The sequence below is a fragment of the Bombina bombina genome, chromosome 6 (assembly GCF_027579735.1).
Source record: "Bombina bombina isolate aBomBom1 chromosome 6, aBomBom1.pri, whole genome shotgun sequence".
NCBI classification, from domain to species: Eukaryota; Metazoa; Chordata; class Amphibia; order Anura; family Bombinatoridae; genus Bombina; species Bombina bombina.
In genome coordinates, this window is record NC_069504.1 from 534,977,158 (window position 1) to 535,002,046 (window position 24,889).

At 38.0% G+C, this 24,889-nt stretch overlaps 1 protein-coding gene across 1 annotated transcript in view; it reads right to left on the bottom strand.

Moving 5' to 3' along the window:
* Nucleotides 1-24,889, bottom strand: part of SLC12A1 (solute carrier family 12 member 1) — a 165,923-nt gene that overhangs the window by 79,033 nt on the left and 62,001 nt on the right. The window contains exons 13-15 of the mRNA XM_053717461.1: nt 19,245-19,346; nt 1,386-1,541; nt 51-150 (exon numbers count right to left, since the gene is read on the bottom strand). Of these exons, the coding sequence (XP_053573436.1) occupies nt 51-150; nt 1,386-1,541; nt 19,245-19,346 (358 nt within the window). The remainder of the gene's footprint in view (nt 1-50; nt 151-1,385; nt 1,542-19,244; nt 19,347-24,889) is intronic.

The window sequence follows — 24,889 nt, forward strand, 5'->3', positions numbered from 1 at the left end:
GATAATTTATGGACATGTACAATGGGATGCATCATTGTTGAAACAAATACCTGAAGTTCTTCACATGTTCATCAATAGTGTTTAGCTCCAAAGCAGTATTCAAGGCATTTGTGAAGTAAAGTGCCTGGGTTGACGACCCCCAATTAACATCTGTTCAAAAAAAAGTTCCATTAGCATTTAACTTAGTATTTTGAAAGACTGAATTTTGACTAAGACAACTGATTGACTTGTACACATTCAGTTGTCTTCAAAATAAAACCAAATCGCCACTTGCAACATATTTCAGAACCTGTTACTTTTCGGCCTTATGAGAATAGTCTCTCCCGTTTCAGTGTTATTATATGCTGTTTAGTATTGACTTAAGCATAGCGATAATTCTTTTCTTCCTCATCTCCTCTTTGTCTAGAAAAATTCTGCATTATAATTGCACTAAATGATACTAAAGGCTAATCAACTATTTTTGTCTATCACCCTGTCACTATTTTATATACTCTTTATTCAACTATTGTTTAACAGTTTCTTTCTTTGCATCTAAAAGGGAATTAAAAAAAAATAATTGCTGTTTGATTTTTTTTGTGGTAAAATGGAAGCTCCTGTATTGAGAAAAAAGACATATTGTTGTTTTGTTTTAATGCCTGCAAGGAATTTCAGGGTCCACAAATAAACAGAGATACTTCTGCTTATCAACTAGTGATCAATCAGTTGGTAAGATACAGCTGTACACAGACAATTAATAAAAAAACACCATGCAACTATGTTTATTTAAAGGGACACTGTACCCAAATTTTTTCTTTCATGATTCAGATAGAGCATGCAATTGTAAGCATCTTTCTAATTTACTCCTATTGACAAATGTTCTTTATTCTCTTGGTATCTTTATTTGAAAAGCAAGAATTTAAGTTTAGATGCCGGCCCATTTTTTGGTGAACAACCTGGGTTGTCCTTGCTGATTGGACAGCACCAATAAACAAGTGCTTTCCATGGTTCTGAACCACAAATTGGCTGGCTCCTTAGCTTAGATGCCTTCTTTTTCAAATAAAGAAAGCAAGTGAATGAAGAAAAATTGACAATAGGAGTAAATTAGAAAGATGCTTAAAATTGCTTGCTCTATCTGAATCATAAAAGAAAAAAATTGGGTTCAGTGTCCCTTTAACATGTTTAAATGGTGCCTTTTAATAATATCAATATGGTGTTCTAATCGCACAAATGAAAGGAAGTGTTCTACCCCATATATCTGAAAATGCCATATAATTTCTTCTTTACTCTTGGACTGCAAAATACATCTGTACAAAATATGAAGCCTTGGCGAAACATATGCAACACTGGCTGTAATAGTTATCTATGTTTTACTCTATAAAATACCATAAAAAATGATCATACTATACCTGGCTTCTTGTATGTGACATAGATATACAAGAAAAGCTCAATGGCGTAAGTGATCAGAGCCGCCCACCAGTTGATAACAAACATAACACCACAGCACAGCATGGCCCCAAACAGGGACACCCACATGTTGTAATATTTAAAGGCAGGTCTCCAACCTGTTTATAACAGAGATGCCAAAAAAATCTTTAATCAAATATTTTAGGAAATAATAATAAAAAATAATAGTAATAAAAATAAATAGTTATCTTTCCTTGTTTTATTCTATTCCTATAAGGACAAGAATTTTAAGATACATTATACAGACACATAGAAATATTACTAAAACTCTACATCAGCAGTTTAGAGACAACTTATCCTTTACAGGGAATGTTAATAGTGTGATTAGATAGTTTGAAAAGTTTGATGGTTAGGATTATAAGGGTCAGTTTGGGACTAGTAAAGGGCAGCATATAAGTTGTTCAGTTGTAATGTCACAATTATATTGGCTCTATTCAAAACTGAGTAGACCATAGTGTAAGAAGGAGGGCATTGTAGCCGTACCTTGTAGTCCTTTAGTATCCCGGCAAATAACCAAATGTCATTTGTTTTTTATCAACACTGTTTTGGCGCCACTACTAACATCCTAATTTTAGCTGCATTTGAAATGCAGTGTTTTGATAAGAGGTAACTTGCATTACCAGTTAAAAAAACAGCTAGTAAACGTCTTCCTTAGGAGCAAAACAGAATTTTGCAGCACTTTACACATAAATAATAATAATAATAATTTATTTAGGTAGGGTATTTATCAAATAGCAATATTCATATGTTGCACAAGAGAATTACTGAAATATGATTACATATAACACTATGCATGTCTAGCTTATGTTGTTCCACATCTAGCATAAACAACATTTCAGAGTCATATTATGGCCTAGGCAAACAAGGCAGTTGCCTAGGGCAGCAGATGTGGGGCAGCACGTTTTGAGTCTCTGTTGGGAGCAGCAGGTGACTTAACTAGCGCTAGCTGACTATATATATATATACTGTATATATAAATAGTATTACTGCTCACATGTATACTGTGTACACATGTGTTAATTCAACCCACCTGAGAGTTTGCAAGTGTTATGGAAGCACTGGTAAACATTTACTTTGGAAATGCTATAAAAAAAGATTACCCCCTGACCAAAAATTATTATGGCCCAAAAAAGCGTAAAACCTTGGGGAGTGGGGTTGGGCAGCAGAATTTTGAGTGCCTAGGGCAGCACAAAACCTACAGACGCCACTGCAACATTTGATTAAAAGTTAGCAGAAATTACAAACTAGTTTTCCTTTTAGGTGAAATATCCCCTTTATATAAAAAGAACTATACCTTTTATTATTTTATTATGAAGTCAGTTTTGCTATGTATTTTGAAGATGTTCTGTACTTTACAAGATGTACTAATGTCAGATTTACAAATCTTCTTTCTGCCATTAAAATGCACAGCATTAATTAAAGTTAATTATCGCCAAAGCTAAGCTTCAGGGCTTGTCACTTTAAATAATGGAACATTAGGTCACTGGCTCTCACTTCATACAGATGTATTTGAAATGGGAATAAATCATTCTGGAGTAAGAAAAGGGGGTCGATCCGATAAAAATCGTCGCCCGCAAAAGCCGGCGACGCCAATATTTACGCTGGTTTGGTATCACATATACGGCGTAACCTAGAAGTTACGCGCGTATATTTCTGCCGTTGCCCGTAGTTTTTTGGGCCATAGGCAGGTATACCAAACCAGCGCAGTTTGGTATCCAATATGCAGCGTAAGGACTTACGTGGCGAAAATGGAGAAATCTTACTCCATTTTCACCTCGCCACAAAAAGCAGCCGTAAGAAGCCTTACGCTGACTATTGGAGCCCCGTAACTCCCTAAACTAGCTAGAAAATAAACCTAACACCTAACGCATGCGCAATGTCTATCTACCTGTCACCCGCAATCTGCTAAATAAAACCTAACACCTAACGCATGCCCAATGTCTATCTAACTGTCAACCGCGATCCCCCCCCCGAAATCCCTAATAAAGTTATTAACCCCTAAACCGCCGCTCCCGGGCCCCGCCGCCATCTACATAAACTAACCCCCTACTGTGAGCCCCTAAAACCGCCGCCATCTACCTTATCTATCCCCTAATCTGACCCCTTACACCGCCGCCACCTATATAAAAATTATTAACCCCTAATCTAATCCCCCTATACCGCCGCCAGCTATATTAATATTATTAACCCCTAATGTAAGCCCCTTACACCGCCGCCATCTCTATTAAAATTATTAACCCCTAATTTAATCTACCTACCCCGCCGCCAGCTATATTATCTATATTAACCCTAAGTATATTATAGTTAATATAGTTATTACATTATATATATTAACTATATTAACCCTAATTATATTAGGGTTAATATAGTTAATATAGTTACTATAGTATTTATATTAACTATATTAACTCTATCTAACCCTAACACCTCTAACTAAATTTATATTAAATTAATCTAATTCATATTATAAACTAAAATATTCCTATTTAAATCTAAATACTTACCTATAAAATAAACCCTAAGATAGCTACAATATAATTAATAATTACATTGTAGCTATGTTAGGGTTAATATTTATTTTACAGGTAAATTGTTAATTATTTTAACTAGGTATAATAGCTATTAAATAGTTATTAACTATTTAATATCTACCTAGTTAAAATAATTACCCAATTACCTGTAAAATAAATCCTAACCTAAGTTACAAATACACCTACACTATCAATAAATTAAATAAACTACAAATATCTATCTAAAAATACAATTAAATTAACTAAACTAAATTACAAAAAAAAAACAAACACTAAATTACAAAAAATAAAAAAAAGATTACAAGATTTTTAAGCTAATCACACCTATTCTAAGCCCCCTAATAAAATAATAAAGCCCCCCAAAATAAAAAAAATTCCCTGCCCTATTCTAAATTAAAAAAAGTTCAAAGCTCTTTACCTTACCAGCCCTTAAAAGGGCCTTTTGTGGGGCATGCCCCAAAGAATTCAGCTCTTTTGCATTTAAAAACATATACAATACCCCCCCCCCATTACAACCCACCACCCACATACCCCTATTCTAAACCCACCCAAACCCCCCATAAAAAAGCCTAACACTACCCCCTGAAGATCTCCCTACCTTGTCTTCACCACACCGGGCTGAACTCCTCATCCGATCCGGGCAATGTCTTCCTCCAAGCGGCAAAGAAGAATTCTTCCTCCGGCGATGTCTTCCTCCAAGCGGCAAAGAAGAATTCTTCCTCCCGGCGACGTCTTCCTCCAAGCGGCAGCAAAGTCTTCTTCCTTCCGGCAGCATCTTCCATGAAGCGGCATCTTCAATCTTCTTTCTTCGCTCCGCCACCGCGGAGCATCCATCCCGGCCGGCGACTGAACGACGAATGAGGTACCTTTAAATGACGTCATCCAAGATGGCGTCCGCCGAATTCCGATTGGCTGATAGGATTCTATCAGCCAATCGGAATTAAGTTAGAAAAATCTGATTGGCTGATTGAATCAGCCAATCAGATTCAAGTTCAATCCAATTGGCTGAACCAATCAGCCAATCAGATTGAACTTGAATCTGATTGGCTGATTCAATCAGCCAATCAGATTTTTCTACCTTAATTCCGATTGGCTGATAGAATCCTATCAGCCAATCGGAATTCGACGGACGCCATCTTGGATGACGTCATTTAAAGGAACCTCATTCGTCGGGAAGTCGTCGTGCCGGAAGGATGCTCCGCGGCGGAGGAGCGAAGTAAGAAGATTGAAGATGCCGATTTGCTTGAAGACGTCGCCGATGGAAGAAGACTCTCTGCCGCTTGCTTCAAGACATCGCCCGGATGGAAGAAGACTTCACTGCCGCTTGCTGGACCACATCGCCCGGATCAGATCAGGAGTTCTGCCCGGCGGGGTGAATACAAGGTAGGGAGATCTTCAGGGGGGGTAGTGTTAGGTTTATTTAAGGGGGGTTTGGGTTAGATTAGCGGTATGTGGGTAGTGGGTTGTAATGTTGGGGGGTGGTATTGTATTTTTTTTTGCAGGCAAAAGAGCAGTTTTCTTTGGGGCATGCCCCCACAAAAGGCCCTTTTAAGGGCTGGTAAGGTAAAAGAGCTTTGAACTTGTTTTAATTTAGAATAGGGTAGGGAATTTTTTTATTTTGGGGGCTTTATTATTTTATTAGGGGGCTTAGAATAGGTGTAATTAGCTTAAAAATCTTGTAATCTTTTTTTTTATTTTTTGTAATTTAGTGTTGTTTTTTTTGTAATTTAGTTTAGTTTATTTAATTGTATTTTTAGATAGATATTTGTAGTTTATTTAATTTATTGATAGTGTAGGTGTATTTGTAACTTAGGTTAGGATTTATTTTACAGGTAATTGGGTAATTATTTTAACTAGGTAGCTATTAAATAGTTAATAACTATTTAATAGCTATTATACCTAGTTAAAATAATTAACAATTTACCTGTAAAATAAATATAAACCTTAACATAGCTATAATGTAATTATTAATTACATTGTAGCTATCTTAGGGTTTATTTTATAGGTAAGTATTTAGATTTAAATAGGAATATTTTAATTAATAATATTAATATTAGATTTATTTTAATAAGAGTTTAGTTAGGATGTTAGAGTTAGATAGGGTTATTATACTTAATATATATATATAATATAATAACGATATTAACTATATTAACCCTAATATAATTAGGGTTAATATAGTTAATATATATAATATAATAACTATATTAACTATATTAACCCTAATATAATTAGGGTTAATATAGTTAATATAGCTGGCGGCGGTATAGGGGGATTAGATTAGGGGTTAATACATTTATTATAGGTGGCCGCGGTGTAGGGGGATGTAGATTGTAGGCAAAAGAGCAGTTTACTTTGTGACAAAGCCCCGCCAAAAGCCCTTTTAAGGGCTGGCAAAAGAGCTGTTACTTTGGGGCATGCCCCGCAAAAAGCCCTTTTAAGGGCTGGCAAAAGAGCTGTTACTTTGGAGCAATGCCACGCAAAAAGCCCTTTTCAGGGCTAGTTGTAGGGTTAGACTTAGGTTTAGTGGTAGGGATAGTTTAGTATTTTAGGGGTTAAATAATTTAATATAGATGGCGGCGGGGTAGGGGGATTAGATTAGGGGTTAATAATTTTAAAATAGCGGCGGGGTAGGGGCTCACTTTAGGGGGTAGGTAAGGTAGATGGCGGCGGTGTTAGGGGCTCACTTTAGGGGGTTATAGATTTAATATAGCTGGCGGCGGTTTAGGGGTTAATAACTTTATTAGGTAGCGGCAGTTTAGGGGTTAATACATATTTTATTGTTAGGATAGTGAGGGGGGATAGCGGATAGTGGGTTAGACGTGTCGGGCTATGTTAGGGAGGCGTGTTAGACAGTGCGGGTGATTTAGACTTTAGTCAGGTTTTGTAGGTGCCGGCAGTTTCTAACGTGCCGCAAGTCACTGGCGACGCCAGAAATTTGTACTTGCGTAGATTTCTGGACATCGCTGGTTTGTCAGACTTACGGCACGTTAGCATCTGACGGCGACATATATGGGATAGCTCGAGTTGCGAGCTGAAACTGTGAGCGACGCGGGTTCCCTCGCTTGCGCCGCAAACTGCGATCTATATCGGATCGCGCCCAAGGTGTGCTACAGAATATTAATATTTATGTTAAGGGAACGTAAAACCCAAAATTAAAGAGGACATAAATACATTTGATTTTTGAATAGAAACATTTTTACAGTACATCCTTATTAGCAAAGTGCTTCTAGGAAAAGGTATCACTGTTCTAGGAATAGTTTTTACTGTGTACAAAGCATATGTACATATGCCGTTTGCATCTGCATTCAAACACTGTGTCTGCTCAGAGAGTATATAGTGTGCCAGACGTATTATTTTACAAATGGGAAAGATTTGCAATCAGAGAACCTGTCCGTCTGGGATATAAAGTCGCAGGGAGCATTCACTTCCCATATTTATTATTGCACGCAAGCAGATGCAACTAATTGCGAAAAAGCAGGTCTTGTAAATTACCCCTGCCAGATCATTTCAAGGGGATTTTAATCTGCCACCTCTGAGGTGACAGGGAGTTTGTGAAGTAGTGATCCATTTGCATTTTAATCCACTTACCGTATTGTGGGCTAGATTACAAGTGGAGCACTAATTTACTGAACGCCCATAAACGGAAAAATTTGCCATTACAAGTGGCTGGTTATTGTTACCACGAGCTCACGGTAGCAATTAGTGCTCTGAAAATTAACCAGAGATCAGATCTCTGGTTAATTTTCAAAATGTGCCCCAATTGCCCATAAAATACAGTATAGTATAGTTATTAAAGTTGAAAAAGAGAGCGCCACATAGCGTAATAAAGTTTGAGATAACTTCAAGGTAAAATGAATCAAAAATGCTTACCAAATGTAAATGCACCGTACTGTGACCGGTGCTGACAAGCCGGCTAACACTCACAGTGGTTAGTACACTGATGTCTGTGGTATACTGCGTCTGTATGCAGGTCGAGTGATTCTGTCTGACTCCTATGTCGGATCGCTCACTTTCTTGACCAACGTGATATTGCTGTATTGGATTCACACTGCAAATAATGTGTGACACCTTGACCCTTGCAAATTGCCGATAAAAGCAAAAAGGACAACCTCCGTAAAAGTTAAAAGATATTTATTCCATACAAAGTACCGCTACGCGTTTCTCGACCGTAACCGGTCGTTTCCTCAGGCATGAAATAATGGATACAATTGTTACAAAGTAAAAACCTTATATACAGGTATGTATTAAAAACGGAAGTTGTCAAAGCACCTAGAGTAACCAATAATAGCTTAGTTGATACAGTGAGTATAATTATCCCTGATTCAAAATTCAACTGTGAGTTAACCCAAAACAGACTGGTAAAAAAGATTTAATTAGACTGTTTTGTCTGAGCTCAAAAACAAAAAAAGTAAGCAAAAAACCTGGAGTTTTGTTATCCATATTGGTCATATCTTGCATTATAGTAAAAATATGGCTGTTTTTTCTAACATCAACAAAAGAAAACATGATATTTTATAATCCGTATAGATCGTATGTATGTTAGAATAAAAACTACTGAAAAACACACAAACACTAAAAAATAAAAAAGGCATTGATGCTGATTAAAATGGAAAACCAAATTTTTGTTGTTTTCCATTTTAAAATGGAAAACAAATTTTGTTGTTTTCGGTTTGAGTCTGTAAAGATTTATTGAAGAGAACCTAAAGAGATATTTTGTTGATAATAAAGGTATAGAGTATCTATTGCTGAAGGTGTGCGATTTACAGAAAGGTGGGATTTCCCGGCCCTAGCCGAAAAACGGAAGAATGCACCACATAATGTAATGCCAATTTTTTGAGGAATGTATAATATATTAATTTTTTAATTATATAAAAAATGTTCTAATCTAAGAATTTGCAGATTGTGTGAGGAAAGAGTGGAATTGGTAAGAATTCCTCTTCGAAAAAAGGATGTTAATGGCGTAATTTTACTAGATTGCTATGGAATTCCTGTGATATTTAGACATGATAAATAGAATGAGATGAATTTATGGTGCCTACGGACTTTTAATTTGATCAGAACAAACCCCTATGTCCGTTCCCATATATGTAAACAAATGTTGCTATTCTCCTATATGACCACTGTTTGAACTTATTGAGCTGGACGCTATGTGGACCTATGTTATGAAGTTCTTATATAATTTAATGATGGTGTAAGCGATCCTAGTCTTGAGTTAAAATAGGAGTGCATGTCTGAGATAGTGTGTGTATATATATGTGAAAGTTGATGTGTGATGTCAGAATATGATTGCTAATAGTAAATTTTGGCTGATGTAGAGATGAGAAGTGGTATGCATCTATGAAGACCATTTTTAAAAAAAATATATATATAGTATTGTAATAACCATATCGATCATAGTGTCGAAAAAAAGATAAAGTAAAGGATCATTCTTGTATCAAGCTAATGTGCATGAAAATTAGGACCCATGTATTTGAAAGTGGTGAGTGTGTGAAAATGTTCGTGAAATGAGAGATCTTGCTCATGTGATGAATATCGTGACCTTGTCAGTTCTAAAGAGCATAGTTAAAGCCAGTAGGGCAGTCCCACACGAATAATTTGATCTGGCTTTAACTATGCTCTTTAGAACTGACAAGGTCACGATATTCATCACATGAGCAAGATCTCTCATTTCACGAACATTTTCACACACTCACCACTTTCAAATACATGGGTCCTAATTTTCATGCACATTAGCTTGATACAAGAATGATCCTTTACTTTATCTTTTTTTCGACACTATGATCGATATGGTTATTACAATACTATATATATATTTTTTTTTAAAATGGTCTTCATAGATGCATACCACTTCTCATCTCTACATCAGCCAAAATTTACTATTAGCAATCATATTCTGACATCACACATCAACTTTCACATATATATACACACTATCTCAGACATGCACTCCTATTTTCACTCAAGACTAGGATCGCTTACACCATCATTAAATTATATAAGAACTTCATAACATAGGTCCACATAGCGTCCAGCTCAATAAGTTCAAACAGTGGTCATATAGGAGAATAGCAACATTTGTTTACATATATGGGAACGGACATAGGGGTTTGTTCTGATCAAATTAAAAGTCCGTAGGCACCATAAATTCATCTCATTCTATTTATCATGTCTAAATATCACAGGAATTCCATAGCAATCTAGTAAAATTACGCCATTAACATCCTTTTTTCGAAGAGGAATTCTTACCAATTCCACTCTTTCCTCACACAATCTGCAAATTCTTAGATTAGAACATTTTTTATATAATTAAAAAATTAATATATTATACATTCCTCAAAAAATTGGCATTACATTATGTGGTGCATTCTTCCGTTTTTCGGCTAGGGCCGGGAAATCCCACCTTTCTGTAAATCGCACACCTTCAGCAATAGATACTCTATACCTTTATTATCAACAAAATATCTCTTTAGGTTCTCTTCAATAAATCTTTACAGACTCAAACCGAAAACAACAAAATTTGTTTTCCATTTTAAAATGGAAAACAACAAAAATTTGGTTTTCCATTTTAATCAGCATCAATGCCTTTTTTATTTTTTAGTGTTTGTGTGTTTTTCAGTAGTTTTTATTCTAACATACATACGATCTATACGGATTATAAAATATCATGTTTTCTTTTGTTGATGTTAGAAAAAACAGCCATATTTTTACTATAATGCAAGATATGACCAATATGGATAACAAAACTCCAGGTTTTTTGCTTACTTTTTTTGTTTTTGAGCTCAGACAAAACAGTCTAATTAAATCTTTTTTACCAGTCTGTTTTGGGTTAACTCACAGTTGAATTTTGAATCAGGGATAATTATACTCACCGTATCAACTAAGCTATTATTGGTTACTCTAGGTGCTTTGACAACTTCCGTTTTTAATACATACCTGTATATAAGGTTTTTACTTTGTAACAATTGTATCCATTATTTCATGCCTGAGGAAACGACCGGTTACGGTCGAGAAACGCGTAGCGGTACTTTGTATGGAATAAATATCTTTTAACTTTTACGGAGGTTGTCCTTTTTGCTTTCTTCTGTTATGTGTGATCAGTCCACGGGTCATCATTACTTCTGGGATATAACTCCTCCCCAACAGGAAATGCAAGAGGATTCACCCAGCAGAGCTGCATATAGCTCCTCCCCTCTACGTCAGTCCCAGTCATTCTCTTGCACCCAACGACTAGATAGGATGTGTGAGAGGACTATGGTGATTATACTTAGTTTTTATGACTTCAATCAAAAGTTTGTTATTTTAAAATAGCACCGGAGCGTGTTATTACTTCTCTGGCAGAGTTTGAGGAAGAATCTGTCAGAGTTTTTTACTATGATTTTAACCGGAGTAGTTAAGATCATATTGCTGTTCTCGGCCATCTGAGGGAGGTAAAGGCTTCAGATCAGGGGACAGCGGGCAGATGAATCTGCATTGAGGTATGTAGCAGTTTTTATTTTCTGAATGGAATTGATGAGAAAATCCTGCCATACCGTTAAAATGACATGTATGTATACACTTCAGTATTCTGGGGATGGTATTTCACCGGAACTACTCTGTTAAAGGTCACTAATCCTTTTTAATAACTATTTATCAGGTTAAACGTTTTTGCTGGAATGTAGAATCGTTTACATTGCTGAGGTACTGTGTGAATAAATATTTGGGCATTATTTTCCACTTGGCAGTTTTTTTGCTTTAATTGTGACAGTTTCGTTTCTCTTCACTGCTGTGGGGGAGAGGGAGGGGCCGTTTTTGGCGCTCTTTGCTACGCATCAAAAAATACCAGTCAGTTACTTTTATATTTCCTGCATGATCCGGTTCATCTCTGATAGATCTCAGGGGTCTTCAAACTTCTTTGAAGGGAGGTAAATTCTCTCAGCAGAGCTGTGAGAATTCTTATAGTGACTGTGAATAAAAACGTTGCTTTGTATTTTTTATGTTTATTTTACTAATGGGAACAAACCTTTGCTAAAAGTTTTGTGGTTTTAAAGTTTGATGCTATAACTGTTTTTCAGTTCATTATTTCAACTGTCATTTAATCGTTAGTACCTCTTTGAGGCACAGTACGTTTTTTGCTAAAAAAGATTATAACCAAGTTGTAAGTTTTTCTGCTAGTGTGTTAAACATGTCTGACTCAGAGGAAGATATCTGTGTCATTTGTTCCAATGCCAAGGTGGAGCCCAATAGAAATTTATGTACTAACTGTATTGATGCTACTTTAAATAAAAGTCAATCTGTACAATGTGAACAAATTTCACCAAACAGCGAGGGGAGAGTTATGCCGACTAACTCGCCTCACGCGGCAGTACCTGCATCTCCCGCCCGGGAGGTGCGTGATATTTTGGCGCCTAGTACATCTGGGCAGCCATTACAGATAACATTACAAGATATGGCTACTGTTATGACTGAAGTTTTGTCTAAATTACCAGAACTAAGAGGCAAGCGTGATCACTCTGGGGTGAGAACAGAGTGCGCTGACAATGCTAGGGCCATGTCTGATACTGCGTCACAGCTCGCAGAGCATGAGGACGGAGAGCTTCATTCTGTGGGTGACGGTTCTGATCCAAACAGATTGGACTCAGATATTTCAAATTTTAAATTTAAATTGGAGAACCTCCGTGTACTACTAGGGGAGGTCTTAGCAGCTCTCAACGATTGTAACACCGTTGCAATATCAGAGAAACTGTGTAGGTTGGATAAATACTTTGCGGTACCGGCGAGTACTGACGTTTTTCCTATACCTAAGAGACTAACTGAAATTGTTACTAAGGAGTGGGATAGACCCGGTGTGCCGTTCTCACCCCCTCCAATATTTAGAAAGATGTTTCCAATAGACGCCACCACTCGGGACTTATGGCAAACGGTCCCCAAGGTGGAGGGAGCAGTTTCTACTTTAGCTAAGCGTACCACTATCCCGGTGGAGGATAGCTGTGCTTTCTCAGATCCAATGGATAAAAAATTAGAGGGTTACCTTAAGAAAATGTTTGTTCAACAAGGTTTTATATTACAACCCCTTGCATGTATCGCGCCGATTACGGCTGCGGCAGCATTTTGGATTGAGTCGCTTGAAGAGAACCTTAGTTCATCTACGCTAGACGACATTACGGACAGGCTTAGAGTCCTTAAACTAGCTAATTCCTTCATTTCGGAGGCCGTAGTACATTTAACCAAACTTACGGCTAAGAACTCAGGATTCGCCATACAGGCACGTAGGGCGCTGTGGCTAAAATCCTGGTCAGCTGATGTTACTTCTAAGTCCAAATTACTTAATATACCTTTCAAAGGGCAGTCTTTATTTGGGCCCGGCTTGAAAGAGATTATCGCTGACATTACAGGAGGTAAGGGCCACGCCCTACCTCAAGACAAAGCCAAAGCTAAGGCTAGACAGTCTAATTTTCGTCCCTTTCGGAACTTCAAAACAGGAGCAGCATCAACCTCCACTGCACCAAAACAGGAAGGAGCTGCTGCTCGTTACAGGCAAGGCTGGAAGCCTAACCAGTCCTGGAACAAGAGCAAGCAGGCCAGGAAACCTGCTGCTGCCCCAAAGACAGCATGAACCGAGAGCCCCCGATCCGGGACCGGATCTAGTGGGGGGCAGACTCTCTCTCTTCGCCCAGGCCTGGGCAAGAGATGTTCAGGATCCCTGGGCACTAGAGATCATATCTCAGGGATACCTTCTAGATTTCAAATTATCTCCCCCAAGGGGGAGATTTCATCTGTCAAGGTTGTCAACAAACCAGATAAAGAAGGAAGCGTTTCTACGCTGCGTACAAGATCTGTTAATAATGGGAGTGATCCATCCGGTTCCGCGGTCGGAACAAGGACAAGGGTTCTACTCAAACCTGTTTGTGGTTCCCAAAAAAGAGGGAACTTTCAGGCCAATCTTAGATTTAAAGATTCTAAACAAATTCCTAAGAGTTCCATCGTTCAAAATGGAAACTATTCGGACAATCTTACCCATGATCCAAGAGGGTCAGTACATGACCACAGTGGATTTAAAGGATGCTTACCTTCACATACCGATCCACAAAGATCATCACCGGTATCTAAGGTTTGCCTTCTTAGACAGGCACTACCAGTTTGTAGCTCTTCCATTCGGATTGGCTACGGCTCCAAGAATCTTCACGAAGGTTCTGGGTGCCCTTCTGGCGGTACTAAGACCGCGAGGGATTTCGGTAGCTCCATACCTAGACGACATTCTGATACAAGCTTCAAGCTTTCAAACTGCCAAGTCTCATACAGAGTTAGTTCTGGCATTTCTAAGGTCGCATGGATGGAAAGTGAACGAAAAGAAGAGTTCTCTTTTTCCTCTCACAAGAGTTCCATTCTTGGGGACTCTTATAGATTCTGTAGAAATGAAGATTTACCTGACGGAGGACAGGTTAACAAAGCTTCAAAATGCATGCCGTGTCCTTCATTCCATTCAACACCCGTCAGTAGCTCAATGCATGGAGGTGATCGGCTTAATGGTAGCGGCAATGGACATAGTACCTTTTGCACGCCTACACCTCAGACCTCTGCAATTATGCATGCTAAGTCAGTGGAATGGGGATTACTCAGATTTGTCCCCTACTCTGAATCTGAATCAAGAGACCAGAAATTCTCTTCTATGGTGGCTTCATCGGCCACACCTGTCCAGGGGGATGCCATTCAGCAGGCCAGACTGGACAATTGTAACAACAGACGCCAGCCTACTAGGTTGGGGCGCTGTCTGGAATTCTCTGAAGGCTCAGGGACTATGGAATCAGGAGGAGAGTCTCCTTCCAATAAACATTCTGGAATTGAGGGCAGTTCTCAATGCCCTTCTAGCTTGGCCCCAATTAACAACTCGGGGGTTCATCAGGTTTCAGTCGGACAACATCACGACTGTAGCTTACATCAACCATCAGGGAGGGACAAGAAGCTCCCTAGCAATGGTGGAAGTATCAAAGATAATTCGCTGGGCAGAGTCTCACTCTTGCCACCTGTCAGCAATCCACATCCCGGGAGTGGAGAACTGGGAGGCGGATTTCTTGAGTCGCCAGACTTTTCATCCGGGGGAGTGGGAACTTCATCCGGAGGTCTTTGCCCAAATACTTCGACGTTGGGGCAAACCAGAGATAGATCTCATGGCGTCTCGCCAGAACGCCAAACTTCCTCGCTACGGGTCCAGATCCAGGGATCCGGGAGCGGTTCTGATAGATGCTTTGACAGCACCTTGGAACTTCGGGATGGCTTATGTGTTTCCACCCTTTCCGCTGCTTCCTCGATTGATTGCCAAAATCAAGCAGGAGAGAGCATCAGTGATTCTAATAGCGCCTGCATGGCCACGCAGGACTTGGTATGCAGATCTAGTGGACATGTCATCCTGTCCGCCTTGGTCTCTACCTCTAAGACAGGACCTTCTGATACAGGGTCCATTCAAACATCAAAATCTAACTTCTCTGAAGCTGACTGCTTGGAAATTGAACGTTTGATTTTATCAAAACGTGGTTTTTCTGAGTCGGTTATTGATACCCTGATACAGGCTAGAAAGCCTGTTACCAGAAAGATTTACCATAAAATATGGCGTAAATACCTATACTGGTGCGAATCCAAACATTACTCCTGGAGTAAGGTTAGGATCGCTAGGATATTGTCCTTTCTACAAGAAGGTTTAGAAAAGGGTTTATCAGCTAGTTCATTAAAGGGACAGATTTCAGCTCTGTCCATCTTGTTACACAGGCGTCTGTCAGAAAATCCAGACGTCCAGGCCTTTTGTCAGGCTTTAGCTAGGATCAAGCCTGTGTTTAAAGCTGTTGCTCCGCCATGGAGTTTAAACTTAGTTCTTAACGTTTTACAGGGTGTTCCGTTTGAACCCCTTCATTCCATTGATATAAAATTGTTATCTTGGAAAGTTCTGTTTTTAATGGCTATTTCCTCGGCTCGAAGAGTCTCTGAGTTATCAGCCTTACATTGTGATTCTCCTTATCTGATTTTTCACTCAGACAAGGTAGTTCTGCGTACTAAACCTGGGTTCTTACCTAAGGTAGTCACTAACAGGAACATCAATCAAGAGATTGTTGTTCCATCCTTGTGTCCAAATCCTTCTTCAAAGAAGGAACGTCTTCTACACAATCTGGATGTAGTTCGTGCCCTCAAGTTCTACTTGCAGGCAACTAAAGATTTTCGCCAAACTTCTTCCCTGTTTGTCGTTTATTCTGGACAGAGGAGAGGTCAAAAAGCTTCTGCTACCTCTCTCTCTTTTTGGCTTCGTAGCATAATACGTTTAGCCTATGAGACTGCTGGACAGCAGCCTCCTGAAAGAATTACAGCTCACTCCACTAGAGCTGTGGCTTCCACTTGGGCCTTTAAGAATGAGGCCTCTGTTGAACAGATTTGCAAGGCTGCAACTTGGTCTTCGCTTCATACTTTTTCCAAATTTTACAAATTTGACACTTTTGCTTCTTCGGAGGCTATTTTTGGGAGAAAGGTTCTTCAGGCAGTGGTTCCTTCTGTATAATGAGCCTGCCTATCCCTCCCGTCATCCGTGTACTTTTGCTTTGGTATTGGTATCCCAGAAGTAATGATGACCCGTGGACTGATCACACATAACAGAAGAAAACATAATTTATGCTTACCTGATAAATTCCTTTCTTCTGTTGTGTGATCAGTCCACGGCCCGCCCTGTTTTAAGGCAGGTAAATATCTTTTAAATTATACTCCAGTCACCACTTCACCCTTGGTTACTCCTTTCTCGTTGATTCTTGGTCGAATGACTGGGACTGACGTAGAGGGGAGGAGCTATATGCAGCTCTGCTGGGTGAATCCTCTTGCATTTCCTGTTGGGGAGGAGTTATATCCCAGAAGTAATGATGACCCGTGGACTGATCACACAACAGAAGAAAGGAATTTATCAGGTAAGCATAAATTATGTTTTTATCGGCAATTTGCAAGGGTCAAGGTGTCACACATTATTTGCAGTGTGAATCCAATACAGCAATATCACGTTGGTCAAGAAAGTGAGTGATCCGACATAGGAGTCAGACAGAATCACTCGACCTGCATACAGACGCAGTATACCACAGACATCAGTGTACTAACCACTGTGAGTGTTAGCCGGCTTGTCAGCACCGGTCACAGTACGGTGCATTTACATTTGGTAAGCATTTTTTATTTATTTTACCTTGAAGTTATCTCAAACTTTATTACGCTATGTGGCGCCCTCTTTTTCAACTTTAATTCTACAGAATCCCCACACCGAGGATCAGAGGAGCTGCCATCAACGGAACAACAACCACCACGGAGCTGCATTCACTCCACCCTTCTTGTCTCATAGGAGCCATTTGGCAATATCGATCCAATCATCAAACTGACGGTTTGTGCAGTGACTGATTCACACTTTTCTTTAGCGCACCCCTATTGTTTGGATCCCTCCTTGGATTCCAAATTTGTTTTTCCTAGCATAGTATAGTTATTATTATTAAAAAAAACAAAAAAATAGCATTTTTTTTTAAAATAAACTGCAAGAAGCAGTTATAAGGGGTTAAAGTTGGCAGTTGTGGGGTGTTAGACAAAAAACGGCACTGAAAAGTGCCTTTACATTGCGGTCTATGACGACTGTGTTCTCTAAAAATATATATGCATAGGCTTATAAACATATATATTTCTGTATTAATATGTGTATATATACACATATAAATGTATGTATTCATATATATTTCGATTTGCTGCGCATCGCTGCACGACTTATGTCACGGCATGAGAATGAGGCTCTCACTGGAGCCTATGGAAGTGCCCTCCTGTGAGTGCAAAGTTTCCGTGCAATGCAATTGTGATGTCATATTCGCATTGCACCTAACTTGTAATACCAGCGCACATTTGCGTGCTCTGCTATTACTAAGTGGAGCACAAATTTGGCCTCGCCAAAGCTGTATTTTGTTCTTCACTTGTAATCTAGCCCAGTCTCAGCAGAGACCCAGTTTGAATCAGTGCTGATGTATACATGCCATTTTCGGCTATCTGAGCAGACATGGGGGTAGATTTATTAAAGGTCGAGCAGACATAATTCCAACGGAGAAGTTAAAGGGACAGTTTACCATATAATTTTTATTATTTTAAAAGATAGATAATCCCTTTATTATCCATTCCCCAGTTTTGCCCAGACAACACTGTTATAGTAATATAGTTTTTACCTCTGAGATTGCCTTGTATCTAAGCATCTTCTGACAGACCCCTGATCACATGACTTTGTATTTATTATCTATTGACTTGCATTTAGTACTGTGTTGTGCTATATCTTAAATAACTACCCGGGCATGAGCACAATGTTATCTTGATGGCCCACATGAACTAGCAGTTTCCTATTGTGAAAAGCTAATAAAATAGCTATATGATAAGAGGCTGTCTGTAGTGACTTAGAAAAAGGCAGACATTTAAAGGTTTAAATGTTATAAAGTATATTAACCTAGGAATGTTGGTTGTGCAAAGCTGGGGAATGGGTAGGAAAGGTGTTATTTATCTTTTTAAACAAGAACAATTTTAATGTTGACTGTCCCTATAAGGAGCAGCGGTCTTACGACCACTGTTTCTTAACTTCCGTTTACGATGGACGTAGAAAGCAGCATCCACTGCTTAATAAATCTACCCCATGGTGTTTGAATCTCTGTCCATACAAGTCCATAAGCTCCATGCCATTACTAAAACATGGATATATTTTACATGTGTATTGCAAAAACGCTGCTACTGAAAAATAAAATGCATTCATGTACATTTTAATTTTGATGTTTATATCCCTTTAACAGAAGGAGTACAGTGTAAAAGTGTTCCTACTCTCCTGATTAATATGACTGTTGCTCAGCATTTCTCAGAAGCTATAGCACAATCCATAGTAATTGCCACCTTGCCTATACATTGTTTCCCAGTATTGTCACTAAATATAACGTAAGATTTAATAACTGAATCAATAGTTTTAAATGTTTCATCAATAGACAAATGTAGATATTTTTGCCTGTAAAATAATTTTCCAATAAACCGGTATTGACTTTCTTGTCACTGAATATATTTCAACCATTTAATAAATATGGATGTGTGAAAAGATTGAAGTTGCAGATTGTAATACTAGCATTGCTAAAAAAAAAGTCTAAGTCCCAAACACTATTTCACTCAGAAAAAATAAAATATATATATATATATATATTTATTGAACTACATTGCTAGAATTTACTGATTTCCATACAAAAGTATTTTTTTTAATAAGGCCATTATACTCACCAGGGGATTTTGCATAGGAAGCATGAAAACAAGAGAAGTTGATCAAAGCATAAGAGGCGAGGAAGAAGTTTGAAATGATGGGCGCAATTGTGTTCAGCTCAGCTGTAAGAAATCAGCAAAACAGGTTTATATACGTTGGCTGCAAAACAGTTTCTAACTTTTATATTTGTTTGTTACAATCAATTAAACTCTAATCTGCAAATAGCTGTTTTGTATTTAAAAGAGGATAAATGTCAATGGTTAGCAAGTGATAAAACAGACAAATAAAATACTGAAAACTATAATTTCACATTTTCTCTTTCACAATTGCAGGAGCCATTTAAAAACATTTAGGGGTAGAATTATGAAGCTTTATTTTCAGGTTTTTTTCTGCTATGCAGAGTAGGCTTGCATGGGCAAGCCTGCAGCCACATATTTAAGAAGTAGAAGGTGGTGAGATAAATGACCCAACACTTGCTCGTTGGGGATGATTGACATGCCCTGCTCTCATGCAATTGTTTTCACAGGAGCAGGGGGCAGCATTGTGCAAGAGGAATCTTATGCAATGTTACATTTCACCATTCAATGCAGTATCACAAAAGACGATTGATTGCAGGGCAGGTTCACTACTTGTGAACTTCTCCACCTGCAACAATAGTACTTTTTGCCCGTATCAAAGTATACCATTAAAAGTGCATTCTAATGCAAATAAAATATATTGTTAGAGCATGTAGATTTTGCATTACTGACCCTAGCTAACTTTTGTTGGTTAATCTCTTTTAATAGTGTGTAGTGATGGTAATAGGTGACATGTGTGTAGTTAACCTGTTGTGCTCCAAAACCATAGAGATATGTGTGTGTATGTCTTTTTAAGGGATTTAAAGGGACATGAAAACCCAAAACATTTCTTGATGATTCAGATAGAGCATGCCATTTTTAACATCTTTCTATTTTACTTCTATGATCAAAGTTTCTTTGTTCTCTTGGTATCATTTTGTTAAAAAGGCAGGGCACAAGCTCAGGAGCATGCACATGTCTGGATCACTATTTGGCAGTCGTTTTGCAAGAGTGTTATCCATTTGCAGGAGAACTACATGACTATATCCTGCCATGTTGTGCTCCAGACACCAACCTATGTATCTCTCCAACAAAGAAGACTATGGGAACGAAGCACATTTGATAATAGAAGTAAATTGTATCCTTTGTCTAAATCACAAAAGAAAATGTTTGGGTTTCACATATCCCTTTAACCAGTTTTATTGGTATAGTGGGAAGGTGTGTTTTTGGGTTGTTGATTTGGCTTTTATTTTTTTATTAATTTTCTAACTTTAATTGATAGAGCAGATAGCATTTGCTTAATAACGTCACCCAGTATAGTGCGGGGGGGATGTTAGTGTATTATGCCCATGAAAACTAATGTTAGATTTGAAAACTTTTTTGAATATTCAGTAATAAATGGAAAAGTGTTGTCTGGGGGATTATCAATCCCATTAAGTTGTAAAATTTGATAAATTAAACATTGCCTCTAAAACATGTTAAAGGGACACTGAACCCAATTTTTTCTTTTGTGCTTCAGATAGAGTATGCAATTTTAAGCAACTTTCTAATTTACTCCTATTAATAAATATTCTTCATTCTCTTGGTATCTTTATTTGAAAAGCAAGAATGTAAGTTTAGATGCCAGCCCATTTTGGTGAACAACCTGGGTTGTTCTTGCTGATTGGTGGATAAATTAATCCACCAATAAACAAGGGCTGTCCAAGGTTCTGGACTTTCTTTTTCAAATAAAGTTAGCAAGAGAACGAAGAAAAATTGATAATAGGAGTAAATTAGAAAGTTGCTTAAAATTGCATGTTCTATCTGAATCACGAAAGAAAAAAATTGGGTTCAGTGAAGACTTCGGACCCTCTGGAGGACCTCTTCTGGACGGATCAGTGATACCCGACTGGGTGAATACAAGGTAGGGAGATCTTCAGGGGGGCAGTGTTAGGTTTATTTAAGGGGGGTTTGGGTTAGATTATCGGTATGTGGGTGGTGGGTTGTAATGTTGGGGGGGTATTGTATGTTCTTTTTACAGGCAAAAGAGCTGATTTCTTTGGGGCATGCCCCGCAAAAAGCCCTTTTAAGGGCTGGTAAGGTAATAGAGCTGTTAACTTTTTATTTTAGAATAGGGTAGGGCATTTTTTTTATTTTGGGGGGCTTTGTTATTTTTTTAGGGGGCTTAGAGTAGGTGTAATTAGTTTAAAATTCTTGTAATCTTTTTTTATTTTTTGTAATTTAGTGTTTGTTTTTTTGTAATTTAGTTTAGTTGATTTAATTGTAGGTAATTGTAGGTAGTTTAGTTAATTTATTTATTGATAGTGTAGTGTTAGGTTTAATTGTAACTTAGGTTAGGATTTATTTTACAGGTAATTTTGAAATTATTTTAACTAGGTAGCTATTAAATAGTTAATAACTATTTAATAGCTATTTAATAGCTATTGTACCTAGTTAAAATAAATACAAAGTTGCCTGTAAAATAAATATAAATCCTAAAATAGCTACAATATAATTATTATTTATAGTGTAGCTATATTAGGGTTTATTTTACAGGTAAGTATTTAGCTTTAAATAGGATTATTTTTTTTAATAAGAAATAATTTATTTTGTTAGATTAAAATTATATTTAATTTAGGGGGGTGTTAGGGTTAAAGTTAGACTTAGCTTTAGGGGTTAATAACTTTATTAGAGTAGCGGCGAGGTCCGGTCGGCAGATTAGGGATTAATACTTGAAGTTAGGTGTCGGCGATGTTAGGGAGGGCAGATTAGGGGTTAATACAATTTATTATAGTGTTTGCGTGGCGGGAGTGAGGCGGTTTAGGGGTTAATACAATTATTATAGTGGCGGCGAGGTCCGGTCGGCAGATTAGGGGTTAATAAGTGTAGGTAAGGTAGCGGCGACGTTGGGGGGGCAGATTAGGGGTTAATAAATATAATATAGGGGTAGGCGGTGTTAGGGGCAGCAGATTAGGGTTTCATAGGGATAATGTAGGTGGCGGCGGTGTACGGAGCTGCAGATTAGGGGTTAACAATAATATGCAGGTATCAGCGATAGCGGGGGCGGCAGATTAGGGGTTAACAAGTGTAAGGTTAGGGGTGTTTAGACTCGGGGTTCATGTTAGGGTGTTAGGTGCAGACTTAGGAAGTGTTTCCCCATAGGAAACAATGGGGCTGCGTTAGGAGCTGAACGCTGCTTTTTTGCAGGTGTTAGGTTTTTTGTTTCCTATGGGGGAATCGTGCACAAGCACGTTTTTCAAGCTGGCCGCTACCGTAAGCAACGCTGGTATTTAGAGTTGAAGTAGCGGTAAATATGCCTGTACGCTCCCTTTTTGGAGTCTAACGCAGCCCTTCAGAGAACTCTAAATACCAGCGTTATTTAAAAGGTGCAGGGGGGGGGGAAACATGCGAAGCTAACGCACCCCTTTGGCCGCAAAACTCTAAATCTAGCCGTTAGTGTTTAATGTCTCTTTAATGATATGCAATGTCATGGGTAGCAAGATCTTGTTATGAATGAGATCTTCACCAATGGCCTTGCTGCTGCGGTACTGATGTGTCTGAAGTTGCAGCTGTGACAATATTAGGAACAGATTATGAGTTAAAAAGGACCAGTAAATACAGTAGATTTGCACAATCAAAAATGCATGATAAAAAGACAATGCAATAGCACTTAAGGGACACTCAGGTTAAATAAAATTTTCATGATTCAGATACAGCATGCAATTTTAAACAACTTTCCAATTTACTTCCATTAAAAAAAATGTGCACAGTCTTTTATTTTACAATTTTTGAGTCACCAGATCCTACTGAGCATGTGCAAGAATTCACAGACTATACGTATATGCATTTCTGATTGGCTGATTGCTATCACATGGTACAAGGGGAGTGGAAATAGACATAACTTTGAAATTTGTTATAAAAAAATCTACTACTCATTTGAAGATCAGACTAAGTGCTATTGCATTGTCTTGTTATCTTGCATTTGTTGATTATGCAAATCTAATGTGTTGACTGGTCCTTTAGTCATAACTTCAAATGAATAGTAGATTATTTTCTGACAAATTTCAGTTATGTCTATTTCCACTCCTCCTGTATCATATGACTATCAGCCAATCACAAATGCATATACATTTATTCTGTGAATTCTTGCACATGCTCAGTAGAAGCTGGTGGCTCAAAAAGTATAATTATAAAATGAGTGTGCAAATTTTGTTAATGGAAGTAAATTGGAAAATGATTTAAAATTGCATGCTCTATCTGAATCAGGAAAATATAATTTTGACTTGAGTGCCCCTTTAACCCCTTAATGACCACATCACTTTTCCATTTTCTGTCCGTTTGGGACCAAGGCTATTTTTACATTTTTGAGGTGTTTGTGTTTAGCTGTAATTTTCCTCTTACTCATTTACTTTACCCACACATATTATATACCGTTTTTCTCGCCATTAAATGGACTTTCTAAAGATACCATTATTTTCATCATATCTTATAATTTACTATAAAAAAAATTATAAAATATGAGGAAAAAATGGAAAAAAACACACTTTTTCTAACTTTGACCCCCAAAATCTGTTACACATCTACAACCACCAAAAAACACCCATGCTAAATAGTTTCTAAATGTTGTCCTGAGTTTAGAAATACCCAATGTTTACATGTTCTTTGCTTTTTTTGTAAACTATAGGGCCATAAATACAAGTAGCACTTTGCTATTTCCAAACCATTTCTTTTCAAAATTAGCGATAGTTACATTAGAGCACTGATATCTTTCAGGAATCTCTGAATATCCATTGACATGTATATATTTTTTTTTAGTAGACAACCCAAAGTATTGATCTAGGCCCATTTTGGTATATTTCATGCCACCATTTCACCGCCAAATGTAATCAAATAGAAAAAATTGTTCACTTTTCACAAATTTTTTCACAAACTTTTGGTTTCTAACTTAAATTATTTACAAACAGCTTGTGCAATTATGGCATAAATGGTTGTAAATTCTTCTCTGGGATCCCCTTTGTTCAGAAATAGCAGACATATATGACTTTGGTGTTGCTTTTTGGTAATTAGAAGGCCGCTAAATGCCACTGCGCACCACACGTGTATTATGCCCAGCAGTGAAGGGGTTAATTAGGGAGCATGTAGGGAGCTTTTTGGGGTAGTTTTAGCTTTAGTGTAGTGTAGTAGACAACCCCAAGTATTGATCTAGGCCAATTTTGGTATATTTCATGCCACCATTTCACCGCTAAATGCGATCAAATTAAAAGAAACGTTAATTTTTTCTCAATTTTAGGTTTCTCACTGAAATTATTTACAAACACCTTCTGCAATTATGGCACAAATGGTTGTAAATGCTTCTCTGGGATCCCCTTTGTTCAGAAATAGCAGACATATATGGCTTTGGCATTGCTTTTTGGTAATTAGAAGGCCTCTAAATGCCGCTGCGCATCACACGTGTATTATGGCTAGCAGTGAAGGGGTTAATTATGTAGCTTGTAGGGAGCTTGCAGGGTTAATTTTAGCTTTAGTGTAGAGCTCAGCCTCCCACCTGAAACATCAGACCCCCTGATCCCTCCCAAACAGCTCTCTTCCCTCCCCCACCCCACAATTGTCCCCGCCATCTTAAGTACTGG